Genomic DNA, 23,850 nt, shown 5'->3' on the forward strand with positions numbered 1-23,850 from the left:
ATCTTTGTGCCCAGGGATACACCATCTCGCGTTAGCTAGTCCACCTCCTCTCCGCTTCCCACAGGCTTTTGTGTCTCTGTCTAACAGCGCTGAAGCCGGATAGCTCCGGGTAGCTCCACGTTAGCGTCCGGGATGCTAGACGTGAGCCACGTTTCCGTAAAACACAGCAAACTACAATCCCTGTACGCTTTGATGTTTTTCACCAGCAGAGCCAGTTCGTCGGTCTTATTTGGTAGAGAGTTCACATTTTAAATGATTACGGACGGTACCGAAGACTTATGACACCACTAGCCGCTTAGCTAGCTCTGGCACTGCATCCAGGATAGGGACCCCGCATCACGCGGGCACGAGAATCCCTCAGGGCAAGGAGTTGATTCCTCGAATCAACGTATTTTTGTGCGTTAAAACCCATAACGATAGGATAGAATGTAATCCAAAGTGTAGTTTTCAAACGGGACAAAAAAACACAGAAGATAGCAGACAATTAAAACAAAAAAAATCACAAAAAGTGCGAAATAACACGGAGCTGTTGGAAAGGCTGCCGCTTTGAGGTACAACTACTTCCCACTCTGCCGCGAAAGAAGCGCCGACAGTAAGCGACGCCTAGACGTGCACCAATTCGATCCAATGCCCAGATGTTTTACTCACATTTCAGCAAACCACGGCCCCATTATGATTTAAAGAGTAGAAGTAGCCAAATGTGCCCGGCACCCAAGAAACACTCGGACAGGATAGGATTTATTGATATAATCATACCAAGTGTAAGCGTGGATGGGCAAACCAAAGTCCGAAGGAAGTGTTCTGGGATCTGACGAAGGGGGTGGTGAACTTGGAGAAAGGGTAGGGCTGGAGACACTGGTCTTTGACTAGGAGGTAGTCTAGGAGTAAGAGGAGAGGCAAGGGGTTAGCAGGACATTCAGGCCAAATTAGGAGACGAAATCAAGAATCCTAATTTGACGGGTTCGAAGTTCATCCACCCGTCGCTTGTCTCCAGCATCTTTTGAAGGCTGCAGTCTTGAATGGGGTGGAAGCCTGGCCCAGTAGTAAGGAGGAGCGTGGCATGACACCACATTTATAAAAATCTTGGTATTTGTTAGGGGTGTCTGGACATAAAACCTAGCTAAAGACACTCGTGGAGGCCTAAAGTACAACTGTGTATATTTTTACAAAAATCGGTTCAGCCAATTTGAAGTTTATAAGCCACATACAAACACACACTCACACAAATCAGGATTTATAAATGAATTTAAATTAGATTCTGCTTAGAGCGCAGGACACGAAAAGCTTTTATCCGTGCACCTGGACATAATGTTTTTTTTTTCTCAATTAGCTTTGATTATCAAGGCTCTTATCTTTCTTTTGATTTTACAAACACGAGTGGATGCTAATGACCCCTTTTCATTGCTGTCTTTGAATAATAACCAGATGGGAAACAATGCGAGCAGGTGGGAGGGGGAGACAATTTGTCCTCGTTCTGTCTTCTTGTTTCAGGAGATATTTTTTTATCATATTCCCCGAGCTCATACCAAGCTAACAAATGCGAAAAATATTCTGTATTTGACTACAGTAATTATGGCAAAATACACAATACAAAAAATATTTATATATATAAATTTTCATTTTTGTAGTGTCAATGTTGATTATCACTGTATGAATACGTTCATTCGTTATGTCCATACCAAAGATGATTCATTTTTTTTCTCACCCTTTCCTTTCCCCCTCCTTTTCTTTTGTTTTTTTCCATTTTTCTCTCCTTTATCCCTTTTCCCATTTTTGTTTTTCATGGTTTATTCTCCTTATTTCCCACCCCCCTTTTTACATATTTTTCCTTTTTTGCTTTCTTTTTTTTTTCTTTCTTTCTTTCGATTTTCACTTCTTTTTCTTATGGTGTCCCTTCTTTTTCTCCTTTCCGCTCTTTTCTTGTTTCCCCTTTTTCTCCCCTTTCCCTTCGTCGCTTTTTTTTCTCTGTTTTACTATTTTTTATCTTTTTTCCCCTTTCTCCGTATTTTCTTTTCTTTTGATTTTTTTTCCTAATTTTCTCTCCTACCCTTTTTTCTTTTATTGTACTTTTCCCTTTTTTCTTCATTCTTCTCATTTTCCTTTTCCCTTTTTCCATTTTATTCTTCATCTTTTCCTCTTTGGTTCCATTTTTCTCCTTTTTACCTCGCCCCTTTTTCTAAATGATAACATTGTCCAAAAAGCACCTTGAAGCCCAATAAAGGTGCTCTTAAATGCTAATGGGGAAAAAAAATCAGAAATACGATGTTTAATATTTTGCAACTCTGGTGATTTTCTTTTTTCCCTTCTGTAGCGAGATCAACCGTTTGGAGCTTGGTCTGATGGTGGAGGTCTGGAACAAAGGTCTGATCTGGGACACCATGGTGGGGACCGCCTGGATCCCCCTCAAACGGGTCCAACAATCACAAGAGGTTGGCCTCAAATCACATACAAAACACAAATACTAATTCGCACGTTACAAAAAAAGATTTTCAAGGGGAACAACAGAAAAAAATTAAAACAAAAACACTTTAACAAGTCTTTTGGCAAGCCTTCAAATTTGATGTGCGATTGATAAGTTGATAGTTTGGTAGACACCACAAATGAGGAGAGAATACATTAATGCATTTTTAGCTTACAAGTCGAACAGGGGGGCAGCACGGCGGCGCAGTGGCTAGCGCATGTGCGGCACAGTTCATGTCTTGGGAACCTCCTGCGTGGGTTCGAATCCAGCTCCGGAGTTTGTATGTTCTCCCCGTGCTTGCGTGGGTTTCCTCCGGGCACTCCGGTTTCCTCCCACATTCCAAAAACATGCATTTCAGGTGAATTGGCCGGTCCAAATTGTCCCTAGGTGTGAATGAGCGAGTGAGTTGTCTGTCCCTGTGTGCCCTGCGATTGGCTGGCAACCAGTTCAGGGTGTCCCCTGCCCACTTCCCGATGATTGCTGGGATGGGCTCCAGCACCCCCGCGACCCTACTGAGGATAAGCGGTGTAGCTGATGAGATGAGATGAGATGAGAAGTCGAACAGGAGAGGATTGTACAAAAAAAACCCTCAAGATGCAAAAATACCAACCTGTTTTAGATGCAAAAATACCAACCTGTTTTGAAGGTCCTTTCTTTTGATCAAATCCTCTAGATTGAAAAAAATCAAAACAGGTCCTTTGCAGAACAGCAATATGACTAGCCAAAAACAAACAAACAACAAAAACAAACCACCAGAAATCGACCAGAATGTGGCAACAAAATGTAAATAAATTACCAAATACAAAAACTACCCCAAAATGACAAATGTGACACATGATGACCAAAAAAGGGACCCAAAAATAACCAAAAACGTACTTGAAATAAATATAACAAATAATTTGGAATACAGCAAATATCTAAATACCTAAATATGAAAAAACTACCGATAATTTTAAAGTTTAGTTGAAATAAGAAGGAAAACATCAATATATTTTGTGCTTGCAAGGAGAACAGGAGAGAACTGTCCAAAACCCTCAAGATGTTCAATTTCTGCCTCGAAGGACCAATTGACCTATAGCTAAGCCCCGCCCCCTTTACTCACTCAGACAAACCTTTAACATTCTTTGAAGAGCGCTATGGCAAGTGTAACAGTAGGAGATGTTTCACAGGAGGCAATTGATGCTTTTTGGGACCAGAAAGATCACCAAAAGGGCCTTTAAGTATGCATTGGATGGTTTTATGAATGATTACATTGTTGAAAAGGTCGATTGAAAGCTTTCGCTTCATGGAAAAACATACTGGTCACAATGTCAAGTCAAGTCATGTTTATTTGTATAGCCCTTAATCACAAGAAGGCTCAAAGTGCTGCACAGACCACAGATTATTGCAAACCACAGAGTATGCTCGAGGTTTTCTTTAATTCTAGGATAAAAATGCAGAGGGATTTCATGCTTGTCTCCGCACTTGTTACTAGTGTAGTGTGAAAATGGTGTTTCAAATACACTCCAACACCAAACCGAACCCCAACTCAGATGAAAACAGAAGAGTTTATTCGAGCACATCTAAGAAATGCACGTACTTGCACGCGCCTCAAAAGGAACATGACAGAGGCTGTCATGATGACTTAATCCAGAAAATTTCTAAATTCCGGACAACACTTTCTATTAATTATTTATATGTAATGTAATGTAATGTCAAGTCAAGTCCTGTTTATTTGTAAACCACAGACGATGATGACACCATCCCCTGATCTAAAACCTACATGAGGGCAAGGAAAAAACTAAAAAACCTCAACATGAGGAAAACGAAGAAACCTTGACAAAGGACCCCCTTCCAGGATGACCAGGCTGCAATGGATGTTGCATTAACAAACCCAGACGATAAAAAAGAAAACACAAATAGGCTATGATAGTTACAGCTCATCTCTGAAGAGCAAGAAAGACACTTTACACTGGAAAACAACTTTGACCAGATGATGAAGGTGCTGTATTCGAGTCAGACCAGGAGTCTTCTCATGTTACTGGTTACTATGGAAACCAGTTGTATCTGTTTCATATGGGGGAGCAGTCACCTACCCCAACAAATGACCTGGAGAGAGATGGGCTGTGTTTGCCCATGACACACCACAGGTGCCCCTGCAACCCGGGTTCGGAGATAAAACAGATCTAACACAAATACTTAATGTATGGTGGCATTCAAAAGCTGAACGTCACACGTACAGTCGAGGCTTCACTAAATGCAAGATTGGTTCAGTCCAGTATACATAGGGCACATTCTCAATTGCAGCTTAGTCAAGCTGTCACACAAACAGACCCCATTTTAGTGGTAAATGTAAAGGGTCTGTATTTATATAGCGCTTTTCAAGTCACTGAAGACCTCCCAAAGCGCTTTACAATATGCTTCACACTTACCCATTCACACACACTCACACACCGATAGCAGCGTCATCCACGCAAGGCAACTACCTGCTTATCGGGGCATGAGGGATTCAGTGTCTTTCCCAAGGACACGTCTACATATAACACAGAGGAGCCGGCCCAAACAAGGAGACAATTAATCAGAGAGGCAACCAAGTGGCCCGTGATCATATTGGTTGATCTACAGCTGAGGTGGGACAATCTGTCCAAAAAACAACTATTAATTCTACTCGTCATAAATTTGCCCTTTATCGAAGAGAGGCAAGAAGAAAACATTTTCTAAAAGAATAAAATGAAAAGGCCCGTTTGGTGATTACAAGAAGCCACATGGGAGACGCACATGTGGAACTAGGTGCTCTGGTCACATGAGACAAAAATGAAACTTTCTGGGCTGAATGCAAAGCGTTACGTTTGGAGTAAGAGTAATATGTAAATACCTAAATCACCCTTTTATATGGAAGCTCATTAAACAATCTATGTTCATTTTTGAAACACTTTATGATGACAAACCATATAACACTTTGAAAACTCCAAGAAGAACTTGCAAAAGCGTATAGAGCAAATTGATTGGTTGAGCGGTAGGAATGGGTGGAGCTATAGGGCGCTGGTACTCCTTCTCCTCTTCGCTCAGCACGGTCTGCACTGAATTTTCATTTGCAGAATTTTATTGACATTTTTACAAAAGAACTTTGCTCGCACTTTGTTTTGAAACTATTATTCAAGACACAAATGACTCTTTAAGTAACTGCGAGAGAGAGACAAATCTTACATGGTGTATTTACATTTATATGGGACACAGGCTCTGGCATTGATATTTTATAGAATTAATCAAATCATTGAATGACATAAGGTGAAATATAATATAATATAATAGAAGACACAAGATGTAAGCTCACAAGGAGAACAGGAGAGGACTGTACAAAAACCCTCGAGATGTGAGAATTCCAAGCTGTCCTCCCCAATTTGGACAATATCTGGCTCAGAGGACCATTTTTTTCAGTTCAAGGTTTAAAAGTATTTTAAATATAAATATTAAAACGATAAGACGATATCAATGTGTCATGAGCTTTGCATAGAAAACTCTTTCTCTTTCTCATTCTCTCTTTCTCTTTCTCTTTCTTTTTCTCTCTCTCTCCCTCTCTCTGTTTATAGTTTGACAGTCATTTAAATATATATAGATATAATTAAAATAAGAAATCAATGCATTATGAGTTTTGCAAAGAAAACTCTCTCTCCATTCTCTACCACTCCCTCTCTCTTTTATTGCAAGATTTTTTTTAACAAATTTATTGGGATGTGTTGGAAAATGTCGCCAATCAAGGCAATTGTAATTTCCTGGTCAGGAGGGCCAAGGCGAATGGCTGGCGCTGGACTCGGAGGTGGTGACGAAAGCGGACGAGATTTACGGCACCAAAAACGCGACGCAACATCGACTCCTACTGGACGCTCGCTTTGAGTTACCATTCGGTGAGCGCTTGGATTGACTGTTCATCTTTCCTCATCACTTTCACTTTCTTTGATAATTATAATTATTGGAAACTTTAACAACAACGTTCAAGATGACTGAAAGTGGGCAGAAAATAAATCTATCCTGATCATGTTCTGGAACTTTCTTCTTAAATCATAAAATGTCGTTTTTGTCTATTTTTAGTCCATTTTTGTCTATTTTTCCCGTTTTTTTGTCTATTTTCTGTTTCTATTCTTACTCACTTTTTTCCTTTTCTTTTTTGACTATTATTGTTTATTTTCTGTATTTTTCTCATCAGTTTTGTTCAATTTTCTGTCCTTTTTTCTTTTTTTGGTCATTTTTTGTCAATAAGGATCTATTAATTTTTATATTTTTGTCAATTTTTTACTTTTTTTTTGGGCCACATTTTGGTCAAGTTTTGTTTATTTTTTGTGTCCTTTTTTCGTCATTTTCTTTATTAATTTTGGTCCATTTTTGTACTTTTTGTCTTTTTCTTTTGTAATTTTTTGGTCAATAACTATCTATTTTTTTTACATTTTTGTAAATATTTGACCACTATTTGGTTAAATTCTGTTCATTATTTTGTGTGTCATTTTTGTTTTGATTTTATTGCTCTTTTTTGTCATTCTTTTGTCAATTTGTATCCAATGTTTGTCTTTTTGTTTTTGGGTCATTTTAGTGAATTATGATAAATGTCTTTTTACACTTTTGTCAGTTTTTGACCATTTAAAACAATTTTATTTTTATCTATTTTTTATTTTTTGTCCCTTATCGCTTTTTTTTTCATTTTCTTTGTCAATTTTGGTCCATTTTGTCCCGTTTTCTTTTCTTTTTTTGTCAATGATCTATTTCTTTTTCCATTTTTGTACATGTTTGACTATTTTTGGGGGGGTCAAATTCTGTTTATTTTTTGTGTCATTTTTTTGTCCTTTATTGCTCTTTTTTGTCATTTTCTTCAACTTTGGTCTAATTTTTGTCTTTTTTTTTGTTTTGGGGGTATTTTTTGGACAATTATGGTCCATGTCTTTCGGCATTTTTGTCAATTTTGTTTTTGTTTAGTTTTTGTTTTAGCCTGTCATTTTTTTTGTCCTTTATTGCTCTTTTTCTTGTCATTTTCTTTGTCAACTGTGGCCCATTTTTCTACCAGACATCCCCGAAAGCGAAGCGCAGTACTGGAGCAACAAACTGGAAGAAATCAATTCCATGGATGAGGTAGGACAATACCAGTCCACTTATATGTTTAACTGTATTGTAAAATGTTTGTTTTTTTTCAATTCAATTCTCTAATCTGCTACGTATAGACAATAGAAACACTTTATTTCATTGCAAGTGAAGAAAGAACTACGAAAGATGCTAAATGAGTTGTTGGTGTTGTTTATTTAGTAAATAAACTAAACTTGTTTGGATATTTTTGTTTTTATTCTTTCTTGCAGTGATTGAATAGAAGCTGTGTTGGGTATGTAAGGTTTGTTCGAGGTTAAGAAGCGGAATTGCTATCATTAATGATAGGAGCATTGGCAGAGGTGCACAGGTATGGGCAAGGGTGGGCAACTATTTGGAGTCGGGGGCTACATTGGGTTAAAAAAATGTGACCAAGGGGCCAATACTGGAGACTTATCTTCCTTTTTCGTTTAGGGATAAATATACAAGCAGATTATTTTCATTTGTTTCGTTTTGAAACGAGAAAAGCCAGTTGAGGAGGTTCGGGCATCTGATAAGGATGCCTCCTGGACTCCTCCCTCGGGAGGTGTTCCTGGCATGTTCCGGGGGACGACCCAGGACATGCTGGAGGGACTATGTCTCTCTGCTGGCCTGGGAACGCTTCTGGATCCCGTCGGATGTGCTGGAAGAAGTGGCTGGGGATAGGGAGGTCTGGGCTTCCCTGTTAAGGCTGCTGCCCCCGGATAAGCGGAAGATAATGGATGGTTTTGAATTGCAAAATATTAAAACAGGTCCTTGTTTTAAGGACTAAATTTGATCTTTAGTTTTTTTATATATTACTGTATAGTATTTGTATTTCTTATTGATTGTATAGTTATTCTTTAGTATTACCTTAGTTTTATTGTGAGTGTTTATGTTGCATAGCTGCACAAGTTTTTTTTGTAGGATTTTAGTAATATTTGTCGTAAATCCTTAGTATACATTTTGTAGTATTTATGGAGTCTTTTTTTAGTAATATTGTATATGTATCTTGATAGTATTTCTGTTGTAATATATCTGTAGTTGTATTTTTGTAATATTTCTGTAGTAATATTTCTGTTATAGTATTTTTGTATTTAGTGCAGTGGTATTTTTGTAGTATTTCTGTAGAAGTATTTTTGAGGTTTTTCCATGGTAATATTTCTGTAGTTGTTTTTTTTTAGTATTTGTGTTGTTGTAATATTTTTGTAGTTGTATTTCGGTATTATAGTATTACTATAGTAGTTTTTTTAGTATTTCTACAGAATTGTGTTTCATTTCAGAATGAAAGAAACATGTTTTTAAATGTTTTTAAGCACCAAATTTGATATTTTGTTTTGTAGTATTTTTGTAGTAGTTCTGTAGTAGTAGTTTGTTGTAGGAACACGAGGGGGAAATGGAGACATAGTTGGCACCAAAAAACATGTTATATTAATAGTACTTTATTTACTATCATATATGTTGTCATTATAGTTTCACCGTTTTCGTTTTAGCGGATAAAAAAGCCTGTTGGTCTCATGTGGCCTGCGGGCCATCGTTACGGGTTTGACTAACATTCCTCTTGATGTCCAGGTGTAAACGAAATGTATCCATTTTGATTGTAGTTCTCTTTTTTTTTTTTGTAGTTCTCACTGGCGGATGACATGGACGCTCACCCTTTGCCCCCCACGGCTTCACAGTGCTGTGAGTCATTTTCATTTTGTCCTCTAGGTGGCGACGTTTCCATCTGACTTTCTGAGGCCTTTTTTTCCCTCTTTTGCTTGCATTTTTTGAGCAGGCAACTATTTCGGATGGGCCGACACCTTCAGTATGTAAAAAAAGAAAAACGTGAATTTAAATGGATCCCTGCCCACTCCCCTCCCCCAGTCGATCATCATATGCCCGTCTTAAGTTGTGCACCCTCCCTCCAAGTTTTTTTTAATTCAGATTTATTTACGTGCCAAAAATGTCAACAACAAAAAATCAGATTTTTCTGATAACAAATTATGCGTATGTTCTGAAAGAAGCTCATAATTTTAGATGAAATATACTTTTTTGGTAAATCATTTTGGGTAGGGGTGAGGCAGTTTGATTTGTTAAAGCACCAGTGTGTAATATTATACCACTAGATGGCGCTGTTGTCTAATGCTAACAAAAAACAGTGACACAGAAAGCAGCAAGGGAAACATGGCGGTGACCGTAAGCGCAGATTTCACTATTTAAAATACAAATTTCTCAACCTATTATTTTGAATTAAAAAAATAACATGAGTATAATAGTCTCATTAGCCGTACCGCTTATCCTCATTAGGGTCGCGGGGGGGCTGGAGCCCATCCCAGCCATCTCCGGGCAGTGGGCAGGGGACACCCTGAACTGGTTGCCAGCCAATCGCAGGGCACACAGGGACAGACAACTCATTCGCTCATTCACACCTAGGGACAATTTGGACCGGCCAATTCACCTGAAATGCATGTTTTTGGAATGTGGGAGGAAACCGGAGTGCCCGGAGGAAACCCACGCAAGCACGGGGAGAACATACAAACTCCGCACAGGAAGTCTGGAGCTGGATTTGAACCCACGACAGGTTCCCATGACATGAACTGTGCCGCACAAGCGCTAACCACTGCGCCGCCGTGCTGAGTATAATAGTGTTTTTATTTATTTTTGCTTGGTATTCAAATAAATGTTGTTTTTTTTTAATAAAGGGAAGTTTTTTTGTACCACTAGAGGGCACTAAATATGACACATTGTTCTTTTAAAAAGACAAACGAACATAAACTGACTGTATCTAAGTTAAATAGTCCAAACATTTCTTTTGAGTTCATTTGAGTCAACTGTGTGGGTTGTTTTAAGACAAATATTTGATTTATTTTTCTTACAAAAAAGTCTGCAAAATATCACTTTTCGGGAAAAAAAAACCCTTTTCCCCCAAAAATAAAAAATGGTCCTTGTATCTAAGAAAAATAATAGAAATTTGAATGTTTTTGGACAAGAGAACTCAGAAAAAATGTCACTTTCTTGTCTGTCCCATTTGAAAGGTTTTGAAGAGACATCAGCAAAAATTTCACTTTAAGAAAAAAATTCCCACAAAAACATCATTTTGTTTCTCAAAATAAAAATGAAACCTCACCACTCTTTCAAAAAAGTCATTTTGTTTAAGAAAAAAATAAAATAGAATAAAATAATAATAATTTCGAAAAGTATTTTAAATGTACTTTGCAAAAAAAAATCAAATAAAATTAAGAACACTAGCTTTCCCGCAAAAATTCTGTCCATAAAAAAGGACCATTTTGATTTATAAGAACTCTGCAAAAAATTATAATAATAGTTACAAAAAGTAATTTGGAACACAATAACTCTTCAAAATATTTTGGGATACTCATGTTACTCTTATAGCTATAATTTATCCCCCCTTTCCCCTCACCTTTTTTACACAGTTTTTTTTTTTTTTTTTTTTTTTTAGATATTATTATTATTTTATTTTATTTTCCTTTTTTTTTAATTATTCTTTTAAGGACATTACCATTTGATTACCTTTGTACTTATTTTGTACCTGCTTTTCAACCACAATTTTATCCCACACTATCTCTATTCTAATAATCTTTTTTTAAAATTATTATTATTATTATTATTGTATTTTTTTTTAATTTTGAGGCCTGTCCCCTAGACTGTTTTTTAAAAAAAAATAGTAATATTTAAATATATATATATATTATTCAGTGCTGTGAATTCTGGGGGGTTTTTGTTGTTGTTTTTTTTTTTTTGCATATTTATCAGTCACAAAAGTTTCAGATCATAAAACCAATTTTAATATCACACAGAGACAACCCAAGAAAATAAAAAAATGCAGTTTTGAAATCTTGATTCCATTAAATAAGGCACAGAAAAATCAAAACCTATGTGAAAAACGGAATTGTCTCCTGAACCAAATAGCAAGTTGGGCCACCTTTGGCAGCGATAAGTTATCAAACATTTAAGATCATTGGTCATGAGTCTTTCATAACGCTTTTGAGGGATTTTGGCCCACTCTTCTTTGCAAAATACTTTCAAATCTGCCACAATGGAGGGTTTTCTTGCATGAACTGCCCCTTTAAAGTCACACCACAGCATCTCAATTTGATTTAAATTCAGACTTTGACTTGGTCACACCAGGACCTTCCCATTCAGAGGTGGAATTGCTGGTGTGTTTTGGGTCTTTATCCTGCTGCATGATCTAAGAGTTTTTGAGTTTGCTGGCACAAACTGATGGCCGGATGTTCTCCTTTAGGACCTTCTGGTTAACACCAGAAAGTATTATTCCGTCAATCACGATAACTTGTCCTGGTCCTGAGGCAGCAAAGCAGCCCCAGACCATCAAACTACCACCACCATGCTTTACGGTTGGAATCATGTTTTTTTTGCCAAATGCTGTGCCATTTTTACACCAGATTTAGTTTAGTTTTTGACCCATCTGGCCACGGAATGTTTTTTTCAAAAATCTTGAGGATAATTAAGATGCTTTTTAGCAAATGTGAGCCTCTTTTTCTTCTTTTGTGATAGCAGTAGTTTTCGCTCTCTTCCATTGATGCGATATTTGGCCAGTGTCTTTCTTATAGTGGAGTCATGAACACTCACCTTAACTAAGGCCAGCAAGGCCTACAGTTCCTTGGAATTTTTCTGCGTTCTTTTGTAACCTCCCAAATTAACCGAAGTCGCACTCTTGAAGTAATCGTAGTTGGTCGACCATTTCTGGAAAGGTTTGCCAATGTTCCCAGGGTTCTTCATTTGTGGATAAGGGCTCTGGCAGTGGTTACCTTTTCACATAGGGCTAGGTGGTTTTGATCTTTTTTGTGTCTTGATAAATGGAATCAACATTTCAAAACAGTAATTTTGGATTTCCTTGAGTTGTTTCTCTGAGATATTAAAATTGGTTTGATGATCTGAAACCTTTGTGAGTGATAAATATGCAAAAAACACAGAATTCAGTAAGGGGGCAAATACTTTTTCACTGCACTATATTTGACTAGAAAATGAGATTTTCTTTGCTTTGTAGCGTTAGATGAGCAAGAGGAGGACCGCGACAGCGATTACCGTAGCGAGACCAGTGCCGGTTTTCCTCCCCGATACCACACCACAGCCCAGCCCAATTCCTCCGCACACCAGTATCCGTTGGGGCCCCGGCGTCGGACCCCAGATCCTGACCCCTGCCTACACTCCTTGCACGCTCTGGAACTGGACTACCGGGACCGACAGACCAGGTCAGACAAATACTCTCTCAACCAAAATCTTGCAAACTGGACATTAAAAAATCAAAAGGCCTGCAGAAAAGCAGTCAATTTTTTTAAATTGCTTTTAATACATTTATTATTATAGTTTTTACAGTTATTACTATTACTTGATTTGTATTTTTTTTTAATTTAAAAGATAATTTTTTTTTTTTAAAAAAAAAGCTTTTTAAATACAAAAATGTGTAATATATATATATATATATATATATATATATAACAACAACAAAAAAATCTTAAAAAATAAAAATGTACAAGTATATTTAGTAATGTAAAGACTTTTAAAAAAAATAATTAATATTTCATATTTTATTTCAATTTTTTAAAATATATTTTGGTTATTTTATTAGTAACTCTACTTTTTTTATATTTTTGTAAAACATATTTTAATAGCACTTTTGTAATTAACAAAATTGATGAACACAATTTTACTTTTCTTTTTAAATTAAAATGAGTAAAATATAAATTAAAATGATCAAAATTATCTGTGGATACGCTAGATTTTTTATAGTTATTTTACAATGTTCTCATTTTTATAATTAGGTTTTTGTATAATTGTAAATGTGGTTACCTTGCAGACATTTCTTGTCTAAGAAATACTTTTTTTTTCACAAAAATATAATAATAGTCAAAATAAAAATAACAATGATTTTTTTCATTTTGAAAAGGATGATGAAATTGAGCAACATGTTTGTTGAAATTTTCGATCTGCTTAACATGTTTCCTTTGCTTGCTTTGTTTTTTTTGTACTGTTTCTTCTTTTGTGGTTTTTGGTCTTCCCTTTCTTCCTTTCCCCTCCAAACGGACTCGTTTTAACCCCCCAAATTAGATCAATAAACGAGAAGGGCCGAGTCCGGATCATCCCTGTAGATTCAGATGATTGGGAAATTGAATCAAAAAGTCGACGAAAACCACAGCTTAGTGACTTTTTAGACGAGCAGGAATCGGCAAAACCTTCAAGCCTTCCAGTCTCGGTTTCTAGAACTGGTGTTGTTCCCGCCGTTTATCCCGAGGCCTACGACACCATCGATCGCCGAAGGAAGAAAATCCGGGACAAGTTAGATTTTCCGCCTCGCGAATCGTTTTGTTCGGACGTTGAGATGTTTTGCTGGAAAAGGGAGCAAGACTACAAAGACCGCCTTCTCCACAAGACCAGAATGTGGGCCAAAAACCAAGTGGACTCCACCTTACAACATTACGTGGCCTACCAAAAAGAGCAAGACACTAGTGTGCCATCACCCTACGATTTTGATTTCACGTCTTCTGGAGAAGAAGAGTTCCACGAAATTCCTTTCTCCTACGATACTCACCAGGAAAATTCTCACAGATATTTAGAAAAGTACCGAAGACCGAGATCTAGTAACTGGGTACCTGAAGCAGTCCTGTCCCCGGTAGAAGAACCAAGTGAAGAATACGTAGACCCGATGGACGAGCTGCAGTGTCTGGTTGAAACCGTTTCCGAATATTTGGCCGAGAAGGAAGAAGAGATTAGCAAGTATGGTTCTCTTCCTAAATCCAGCAAATCCAGATTATCGTCTCTTGGGAGCAACAGGACCGATTCTACCGGAGACGAGCACAACCTTTTAAAGGATTCCAAGCCAGAAAGTCTATCGAACAACCCGTCGGGGATTTTAGGAGTTAAGAATGCCGTGAGCTCCCTTTTCAGTAATCTAACGGGCTCCAAACAGTCCGGATTTGATACAAAACCACCGTCGGTGCAAGCATCGCAGTCCAGTTTTACAAAACTGCTGTCCTTAGTTCCAAAATCCAACAGCTCTGCTCCGATTGCCGTGGTTTCTCCTGTTGAAACATCTCCTGAAAATGTCTTTATGTCCAAGCCAAGTGAAATCCATAGAAATACTTCGGTGAGTAGTCCCAGTTTGCAGGAAACAAAACCTCAGGAACAGGGAACTTCTGTCTTGGAGAAATTCAATCCATTAAAACTGTTTTCATCGAAGGATGGTCTCTCTTCAGGTGATCTAAAACCAAAGACATATCATCAGAGTAATCCCGATTTTGACCACAGGACTCTTTATCAAGAAGAAACAAACAGTGCTTTTAGACCCAATGGTAAAGTCTCACCAGAAAGCACTCCCTTCTTCAGTCTGAAAAAGTCCATGAATTCTCTGATCTCACCGTCGTCCATCCCAGCTCACCAAGCCTCACCTGTTGCAGTCTATCCCATATTTAGAACTGAGGAGCCGGAACTCGAGAAACTATTAAAAAATCCAAACTCAAAACAGCCTTCTCATTCGAATGAAAATGTTTTAACTCGGCAAGAACAAAAAACTGAAGGAGGGCAGTTTTTTGGAGTTTTGAAGTTTGCTTCCAGTGAAGATGTCCGTCAGCATGAAAACCCCAAAAATCAACAACCATCACCGCAAACTTCTGGACTCTCCACTCCCTCCAAGCAAGTTACTGTCTCGCCACAAAAGAGCCCAGAAAAAGGATGGTTCTCTAACATTTTTAGTTCTGGATCTGGCACCAACCAAAATAGCCCAAGTCAGGACAAAAACGTGAAACTCTCAACAACAGAAACACATCAACGGATGCAACAGCAAGCTCCCAGTCAAAGCTTTTTGTCTGGGTTGTTTCAAGGGAGCTCCCCTGACAGCGGTCCTCCCAAAAATCAAGGAATCTTTGGGTCTGGTTCAGACCTGTCACATACCTGCCAACCGACCCAAAGTACAACATCTCCGGCATCAGAAAGCTTTACGCCGCAATTGAAAACCATGGGAGGGTTTATCTCCGGTTTCTTGAAGTTTCCATCAACAGAAAATGTAGCACAAAATCCTAAGGATGAAACAGAAAAACTGCAACATCAGCAAAAGACGTTGGAGAGTGATCCAAGCTTCCGATCAGGTCAGCCCAAGAGCAAGGTTCAAAATCCAAGTCAAGGATCGGACCTCAAGAATGGAACAGCCACACCAAAGACCCAACAGGAAATGAGTAAGTCCAATATTTCTCGACAACATACGGTTCCCGTCAGGCAGCCGTCGCCCAAACAAAGCGGTCTATTTGCGGGTCTCTTTAAAATTGCTTCTGCCGATGATGTAAAGACCCAAGAACCCTCATCAGAATCAACTCATGGAACAGTCAAAAGTATATTGAGCCACCAACAAGCTCATTTAGGGAATTTTCAACAGTCTGAACCAAGACAACCTCAAGACCAATCAGAGGAAAATCATCAAAAGATTCCTAAAAAATCTGGAATTAGGGAGACATGGGAACCGATAGGGGACAATAGTTGGAATGAGACAGAAACAACAAATCAATCTGGGCTCCTCTCTGGTTTGTTTACCAAGCTAACAAAGCCTCCAAAGAATCAGGACACAACAACCATAGAACCCCGTTTGCCTCAGATTGGTCAGAAACTTTCAGTCCAAAGTAAAACACTGCCAAATTTGAGGGTTAGTCCAAAAAATGAGACCAAAATTACACCAGTTGACGGTCGAGGTTTTCTGCCTCCAGCTGAGAGTGTACCTGCAGAGTCAGTTGTCCATCCATATCTTGACGTATTGAGCCAGAGTCCTGGTCAACCTTGTGCCCCATCCAGATCCGGGAGAAACGACAATCCAAATGGTTTTCTTCCCAGACCAAGCACCCACAACTTTGAAATTGCGCCAGTCTCGATCCATTCCGAGAGTTTGGACTTGAGAACTTCTCTGGCCTTCAACCGATCGCTTCAAACTCAGGCTACGTATTCTTCTTTGAGCGCCGGGAACTTGCCACAATTGAATTGCGCAAATATTTACGCCAATTGTTCACCAAAAACCATGGAACCCTTTCTTTGTGGGAGCATGCCGTCCTTGTACCAACCTGTTTACAACGCTCCACTTTCTCCTTATCAAGTAAGTCCGTCCTATGACGAGAACCAATGGATCCTCGGAAGCAGCATCTGGCAACAATTTCAGAACGAGTCTTTGAAGTGTGGATTCCCAGGCCAGGACATTATTCATGATCAAAGTTTTGAAAACGGGCAAGGTTTAGCGCTCGGCTACTCTCCTACAAACCTTAATCCTACGCTTCCTTCCTCTACCACCTGGCAAGGCACAATGGAGCTAGATTGTTCCAGTGCAAACGGTGGTTCTTATGCTGAAAACCTTTGGACCTTGCCACACTCGAGCAGCGAGCAAGGAATTTTGAATCTGACCACAAAAACCAGCAGGACCACGTCGGGGAGATGGACTTCGTGCAACGACGGCAGCACTTCCAGCCTGAATAGAATTGCGTATCACGAAGGCTACTACGAGGAGACGCCGCCTAGCTTGTCCTACTCTGCTAACTGGCACAACAGCTCCACCCGACACTTAAAACACACCAACCATCATTTAGATGCCGGTTCCAACATGGACTGTTCGATTCACCTGGAAGACGGTGAATGGTATCAGCAGTGGCTATCGCTACTGGAACAAGGAATGTGGTGGCAGTCTGAAGACGGCAACTACGGTTATTTTGTCTATACCGACCACGAGTATATTTACGCTTTGCTTACAGATTCAGCGGGCGAGTACGTGTATGCGTGTGCTCCTGAAGATAATTCTTCAGGGCCTTCCCACGATGGCTTTCCCAGCGCTCTCCTTTTTGACGAAAGGGTTTTAGTTTGCGGTTTCAAAATCCCCTTGTACAATGAGGACGAACTCCTGTGTTTGCCTAGTCAAGATTTGGACCAATTACAACTGGTCAACGGCCCTTTGGACTTGTCAGCAGCGTATAAGAAAGGAAATCAAATCATGAATTTGAATCTGGAGCAGTTTGCACAAATGTTTGAAAATTCATTTTTGACGCCGGAACATCAAGGTGTGAATATGGCATCTTACACCTTAAATAAAGTTCGGATGGATCTAGAAGATCAAAGCAAATACGTAATGGACCTTTCCTGCCAGAATCGAGAAGGTCCTCACTGGAATTCTCAGGAGAATCGAACGTTTCTTGCTCAGAAGGTTGCAGTTTCCCTGAATTCCACCGCTACTGCGAGATCCACTCAGCAGATACTTTACGACTGCTACCAGCCCAGCCAAAGGCGGCGTCCCTCCACCGGAGTCACGGTCACACATGTCGACGATGTGTCCGAAGTAGACTGGAGAAAGATGGTCGCTCCGGGTCCAGTTCAACGCAACCGGCAGATTGGCGGGATTTCGTCTCTCTTGTCGTCAGTTGTAGGCAAAAGTTCCACAGCAGAATCTATCAAAACTAGTGTGTCTTCCTGTAACCAAAAAGAGACAGAGAAACAAGCAACAAATGTATTTTCCTCCGGTTTTCAAAGTCTGAAGGCAAAGATCATCAAAGACGATCCAAAACCTGAGCTTGCTGCAAAACTTGCCCCCACAAATACAACAGCAAATCAAGTGACACAGCCGCCAAACAAATCTAGATTGCCAAGACACACCTCGATCGAGTCCGCCAAAGTCCTAACAGAATCCAAAGAACCTCAACTTCAAGACTGCCTCCCTCGACTTGCAACTGATAAGCCGGTAGAGAGAACGGGTGAAAGAATATCGGAGCCCCCGGGCTTTATCAACTTTCTCAAATCGGCAGTCGGAAAAGAAGAACTCAAACAGGAGTTACGGAAGTCTGACAATCAGCGTTTAAAAACTGGAGACAGTCTCTCTGAACAAGAAAGTCCTGGCACGGATAAAGAACCTGCTGGAGTATCAAATCTTTTTGGGTCCATAAGCAGTTTATTTGGTGGAGAACCTTCTCCATCACAAAAAGATATGCCCAGTACAACCTCCGCTAGACCAAAGGGCCTACAGCGACAACAAACACTCAACAAAAGTGCAACAGTTGGACCACAGAAAGACCTCAACACCAAAACCTCTCAAGGAGGTTCTTTCACTGCCAAGGGTTCTGTTGCAACCCAACTGGACCCTGCATCCATCACTGACACAACAAAACAAGAAACCAAAACAAAACCTTCTGGAGGACTGTTTGGCTTTTCAATCGGAGAAATTCTAACAGGATCAACAGCAGCGACTCAGCTAGGGCCCACGACTCAAACCAACAAGTCATCTGCAGCTCCACAAGAAAAGTTTTTCGGGAAAAGTCTACACTCACTGTTAAGTGGCACAAATTCATCACAGAGTGCTGGACCTTCTAAAGCGAATGCCACAACTACTGTTACACAAAGTCCTCGTGTCGATTCACCTGGTAAAGGTTTGTCTACTTCTCAAACAGAATCCGACGGTAAGATGTCAGAACAGAAAACAGATTTTCAAAAAGATCAGCAGACATCAGGGATATTTTCATTGTTTGCTGGTACAAATACCCAACCATCGCAAACTCAAGCTGGATCTCTGCTCGGTGGAATCCTTTCCGGATCAAGTTCAAATGAAAATCCAGTCAAGGGGCTGTTCTCAATGTTTAGCGACCCGAGTCCTCCTCCGGCCCAGTCGCAGAAGAGCTCGTCTCATCAACCAAAAACTGTCCGACCTGAAGCGCAACAAAAAAAGGGGGATCAAACACATCCGCCTCAACCGCAAGGGCAGCAGCCCACATCGGTGCTCGGCGGAATACTGGAAGGGTTGTCCACCTCAAGTGAAGGGCCCAGAAAATCGTTCTTTTCTATGTTTAGTACCCCCGATGCCCCTAAAACACCAACGACACCGCGGCATACACCCCCTCCACCCAAAGACTCTCGTAAATCCAACACTTCTGTTGTGTCAGACGTCGGGGCCCCCATACAGGCAACTCTTAACTTGTCACCTAGCATTATTTCTGCTAGCAAAGACTCACCACATTCCTCCCAGGGACCCTTAGTGCCCCAAGAACATACCAGCGCAAATTCAGCTAGCAGTGAAAGCACAGCTTCGAAGAAACTCCAGTCGGTTACAGAAGGGACACCTTTAAGTTGTGATTTGGAAGTTAAACATGAGTATATTTCATCCACAGAACCCAAATTGGAAATTACAAATCAAACAGTTACAAATAGTACACCTGAAGGTCTTGTTTCGCTGGATAAACAACCAGCTATGGACCATATGTCTGCGATTAACGACTCGGCTGAACCTTCTTCAAAAACAGAATTTGGTTCAGACGGTCCAGTAAAAGGCCTGCTTTCCCTATTTTCTGGGCCTGGTAGTCAAACTCCTTCTGAAAGCTCAAAAGGTCCTTCTTTCAAAACATGTGAACAACCAGAGCCCAAGGACGCACAGCCCAAAAGTATATTCTCTATGTTTGGAACTTCCGGTCCCCAACCTGGCTCTCAGGTTGGACCTTCTCTTTTAGGGGCTGTATTTGGAGGATCTTCAGCCCAAACTGCGAATTCTCAGCCTGGTATATCATTGCTAGGAGGTCTATTTGGAGGGCCTAGTCAGCAGTCGACTGGACAGACTGCACCAAGAAAAACTGGGAGCTCTGGAGGACCTCAAGCAGGGCAATCTTTCATTGGAGGCTTATTTGGTGGGTCTGCGTCAGCCACAGATACTGGGACTTCTGGGGGACCTCAAGCAGGGGAATCCATTCTTGGAGGCTTATTTGGTGGGTCTGCTGCACCCACAAAGACCGGGACATCTGGAGGACATCAAGCAGGAGGCTTATTTGGTGGTTCTTCTACTCGGACTGCAGGATCTTCAGGTGGAGGCTCTCTTTTAGCCGGCATATTTGGAGCTCCGGCACCATCAACCACTGCTACACAAGCTAGTGGGACATTTGGTGGAGCTGCCAATCAAACTAGTAATTCTCTTATGAGTGGAGTTCAGGGAAAACCAGCTCCTCCACCGACAGTGGACCATTCAGCTGAAGCTTCAATCCCAGCTGAGTTGCCTGCTAGAAATTTGCCTTCAGATTTACAAACAGCTTTACCTCCACCGTCCACTCCTACGGCTACGCCAAAATTAAATGACAATAAAACTCTTTCTGAACCTTTTAGTGGACAAAAGGCACCTGATGACAATAGTTCAGATTGTGCTACAGTTGCTAAAGAACCTTCTACAGTTCGCATTGTCCCTCAAAACCAGGAACAGCCAGAAACCTTGCAGACAGTTGCCAAAACCGGTGAAAGCTTAGTCCTAAAACACAATGACATTCTAGATATTGATGCTACGGATCAGACTTCAATTCTCAACCAAAAACCTGCCGGAGTAACCTCCATCAGTGATACAGCTTCTCAAGAAAAAGTATTGCCTACAAATGAAGAAAAGTCGCTCCCCACGCCTGCGGCGCAAATGCCGCAAAAGCCTCCACCAGCTGTTACTTCATCAACCGAGACTGTCACAGGATTAATGTCCTCCCTTTTTAAACCCCTGGCGCCCTCTAATGAAGGTCCTCCCCCTCAAGAAATAAGCTCACTGTTTGGACCTGGGGCATCAACAGCCCAGTCTGCTGCTAACCCACCTGGAGCTTCACTGCTTGGGAGTCTTTTTGGAGGTTCGAGCACTCAATCAGGACCCCCCAGCTCAGGTGGAACTTTATTTGGAAAGGGTTCTGATCCTCAGTCTAACACTACTAAAACATCTCCTGGAGGATCGCTTTTTGGAATGTTTGGAGGACAATCCTCCTCAAAAATGAATATTCCAAAGCCTGCTGGGACATTACTGGGGGGGCTATTTGGAGGGACTACTCCAGCAGCACCATCTGGGGGTTCATTCCTTGGAGGAATGTTCGTTGGTCTCGCCGGCCAGACTACAGAGTCGCAGGTTTTGACGACAACTGACGATGGACCCTTGTCAAGAAACAAGGGGCAGGTACCGAAGCAACCGGAATCCTTGCCAGGTGAACCCAAGCCAAAAACCTCACAACCTACAGAGGACAGTTTAACACCAAAAGGTGCTCTTCACGCCGATCAAACGGCAGACTCCAGTCAAGCCGTCTCTGTTCAGGAGTCATCTAGTGACCTGACAAATGTCCTCCAAGAGGACACCAGTTCAGTTACCAATAAAAGTCCAATCAATGACCAAATGAATGACACAAAAAAGGAAACGTCAAATGTTGAGGAAATGACTACAGGCAACGATGACAAAAACGTACCAGAAAAAAACGTACCTGAAAACAAAGCTCAACCGGTCCCTGATTCCCAAAAAGACCCCGAAGCCTTTCAAACCAAATCTTTGTTTGGTTTCATGTCAACACAAAGTGAGACGGCAAAATCACTTGGTTCTTTATTTTCACCGGTGACAACATCTGCTTCTTCAGGAGCTCCTACACCGGAATCCGGCGCTTCTATTTTGTCAGGGTTCAAAACCTTTTCTGGAGGTCTTTTCCAAGAAAGTAAAGCAGGTAGTGGAGCTCCTCAAACAGAAGCAAGCGGTTCTCTTTTGTCAGGGTTCAAAACGTTATCTGGTGGTCTTTTCCAAGAAGATAAAACCGGTAGTCCTTCATTATTTGGTTCCAAGATGGGATTTCCGTGGCAAACAGAAACACAAAAGCAAAGCGCAACTCCGGGAACCAAGTCCCAACCGAAGACTAGCCAGGTTACAGGAGCTGAAACACAAAACCTTGCACCATCTGATGCCTCAAAAGCTGATTTGGTAGGTTCCATAGACCAGACAGCCCAAGTCCAGATCTGCATAATCAGTCCTGAACTAGATCCCTCAGTTTCCTTGCCCTTAAAAGATCCCGACCCGCCGTTAGAAGAGAACCCTTCTGCAGGTCTCCCCAACGAAGATCCGAGCCACAGGAAGATTCTGTTGAATGCCAAAAGGCTAGTAAACCAATCATGCACCACGTTCTTCCTTCCCCTTCCAATCCAAAACCAGTTTAAACGGTCCTGGCTTTCCATTTCAGACTTCCTTTAACAAACTGTGCAGTTCAGTAACTGTAAAACTCTGAGTTCAAACACATTTGACTTTTAGTTTTTGTTAAGTAATGTGAAGAACTTTCTAAATGAAATGATCCAGTTATTTTTCCATTCAATTGAATCTTCAATAGTTCTTGAAAGGTTTCTCGATTACCGGTAATTGTGAGTTGTTTTAATCTTTAGTTTTTGCAGAATTTTAATTGGATCCACCTTTTTTCTCATGGCTTTTTAAAATTTTAACATTTTCCAATAGTATTTTATCTACTATCTAATCAATAGTGAGTTATAGAAACATAATATTGATACGAGTTTTAATGAATTATGCATATTGTTTAGAGTTTAAAAGGTTTGTTAATTATTATAATTCTAAGTTATGTCGGCAAATATTTTTTTGTTATTTTTTCAGTGATTTAAAATACCTAAAATGTGTTTGAGCAGGAGAATGTTTGTCATTCTTCATCGTAAATGTGCGTCAGTTTTGTTTTTCACGTTCATATTTGTGCATTTTGTTGATGCTTATATAGAAGAAAGTACTTGTTTACTCAATATTCATTCTAAATACTAAATATAACGTGGTTCCTTCATTTTTTTTCATGACCAGTGCTGTACCGATGGGGAAAATATAACATCTTTCATTTTCATATTTGAATATTTTTCAACATACTATATTTTTTAGTTCACGGTGGGGCAAACTTTTGAAATGGCGAGCTGCACTATCCCAAAATAATTGGTAGAGGGGGCGGTATAAGGGGGCGGGGTGGGCTGGAGCCCATCCCAGCCATCTCCGGGCAGTGGGCAGGGGACACCCTGAACTGGTTGCCAGCCAATCGCAGGGCACACAGGGACAGACAACTCATTCGCTCATTCACACCTAGGGACAATTTGGACCGGCCAATTCACCTGAAATGCATGTTTTTTGGAACGTGGGAGGAAACCGGAGTGCCCGGGGGAAACCCACGCAGGCACGGGGAGAACATACAAACTCCGCACAGGAAGTCTGGAGCTGGATTTGAACCCACGACAGGTTCCCATGACATGAACTGTGCCGCAAAAGCGCTAACCACTGCGCCGCCGTGCTGCCCAGTAATAGTAATAATAATGCATACAAGTCTTTTTTGAGGGGACACATTTAGCAAGATTGGTACCAAAATCCCAAATTTCCTTAGTAGTACTCTTTTAATCTTTCCATTTTATACATATTTTTAACATTTCCATCTGGCTGGCCGGATTAAAAAGGCTGAGGGGCTTCATGTGGCCTGGGGGTCGTATTATACCTACCCCTGTTGGTGGTTGTGTATTGATGCAACAAAAACAAACACACACATTAATGATTCAAACAAAACTAA

At 40.5% G+C, this 23,850-nt stretch overlaps 1 protein-coding gene across 1 annotated transcript in view; it reads left to right on the forward strand.

The window, feature by feature from the left end:
• Positions 1–23,850, forward strand: part of LOC148350297 (uncharacterized) — a 93,817-nt gene that overhangs the window by 23,593 nt on the left and 46,374 nt on the right. Inside the window, exons 4-9 of the mRNA XM_088320115.1 lie at positions 2,312–2,429; positions 6,222–6,345; positions 7,494–7,558; positions 9,151–9,208; positions 12,537–12,741; positions 13,598–22,408. Coding sequence (XP_088176241.1) covers positions 2,312–2,429; positions 6,222–6,345; positions 7,494–7,558; positions 9,151–9,208; positions 12,537–12,741; positions 13,598–22,408 — 9,381 coding nt within the window. The remainder of the gene's footprint in view (positions 1–2,311; positions 2,430–6,221; positions 6,346–7,493; positions 7,559–9,150; positions 9,209–12,536; positions 12,742–13,597; positions 22,409–23,850) is intronic.

Source organism: Urocampus carinirostris, chromosome 16 (genome assembly GCF_059441175.1).
Source record: "Urocampus carinirostris isolate Australia breed hairy pipefish chromosome 16, RoL_Ucar_1.0, whole genome shotgun sequence".
Taxonomy (NCBI): domain Eukaryota; kingdom Metazoa; phylum Chordata; class Actinopteri; order Syngnathiformes; family Syngnathidae; genus Urocampus; species Urocampus carinirostris.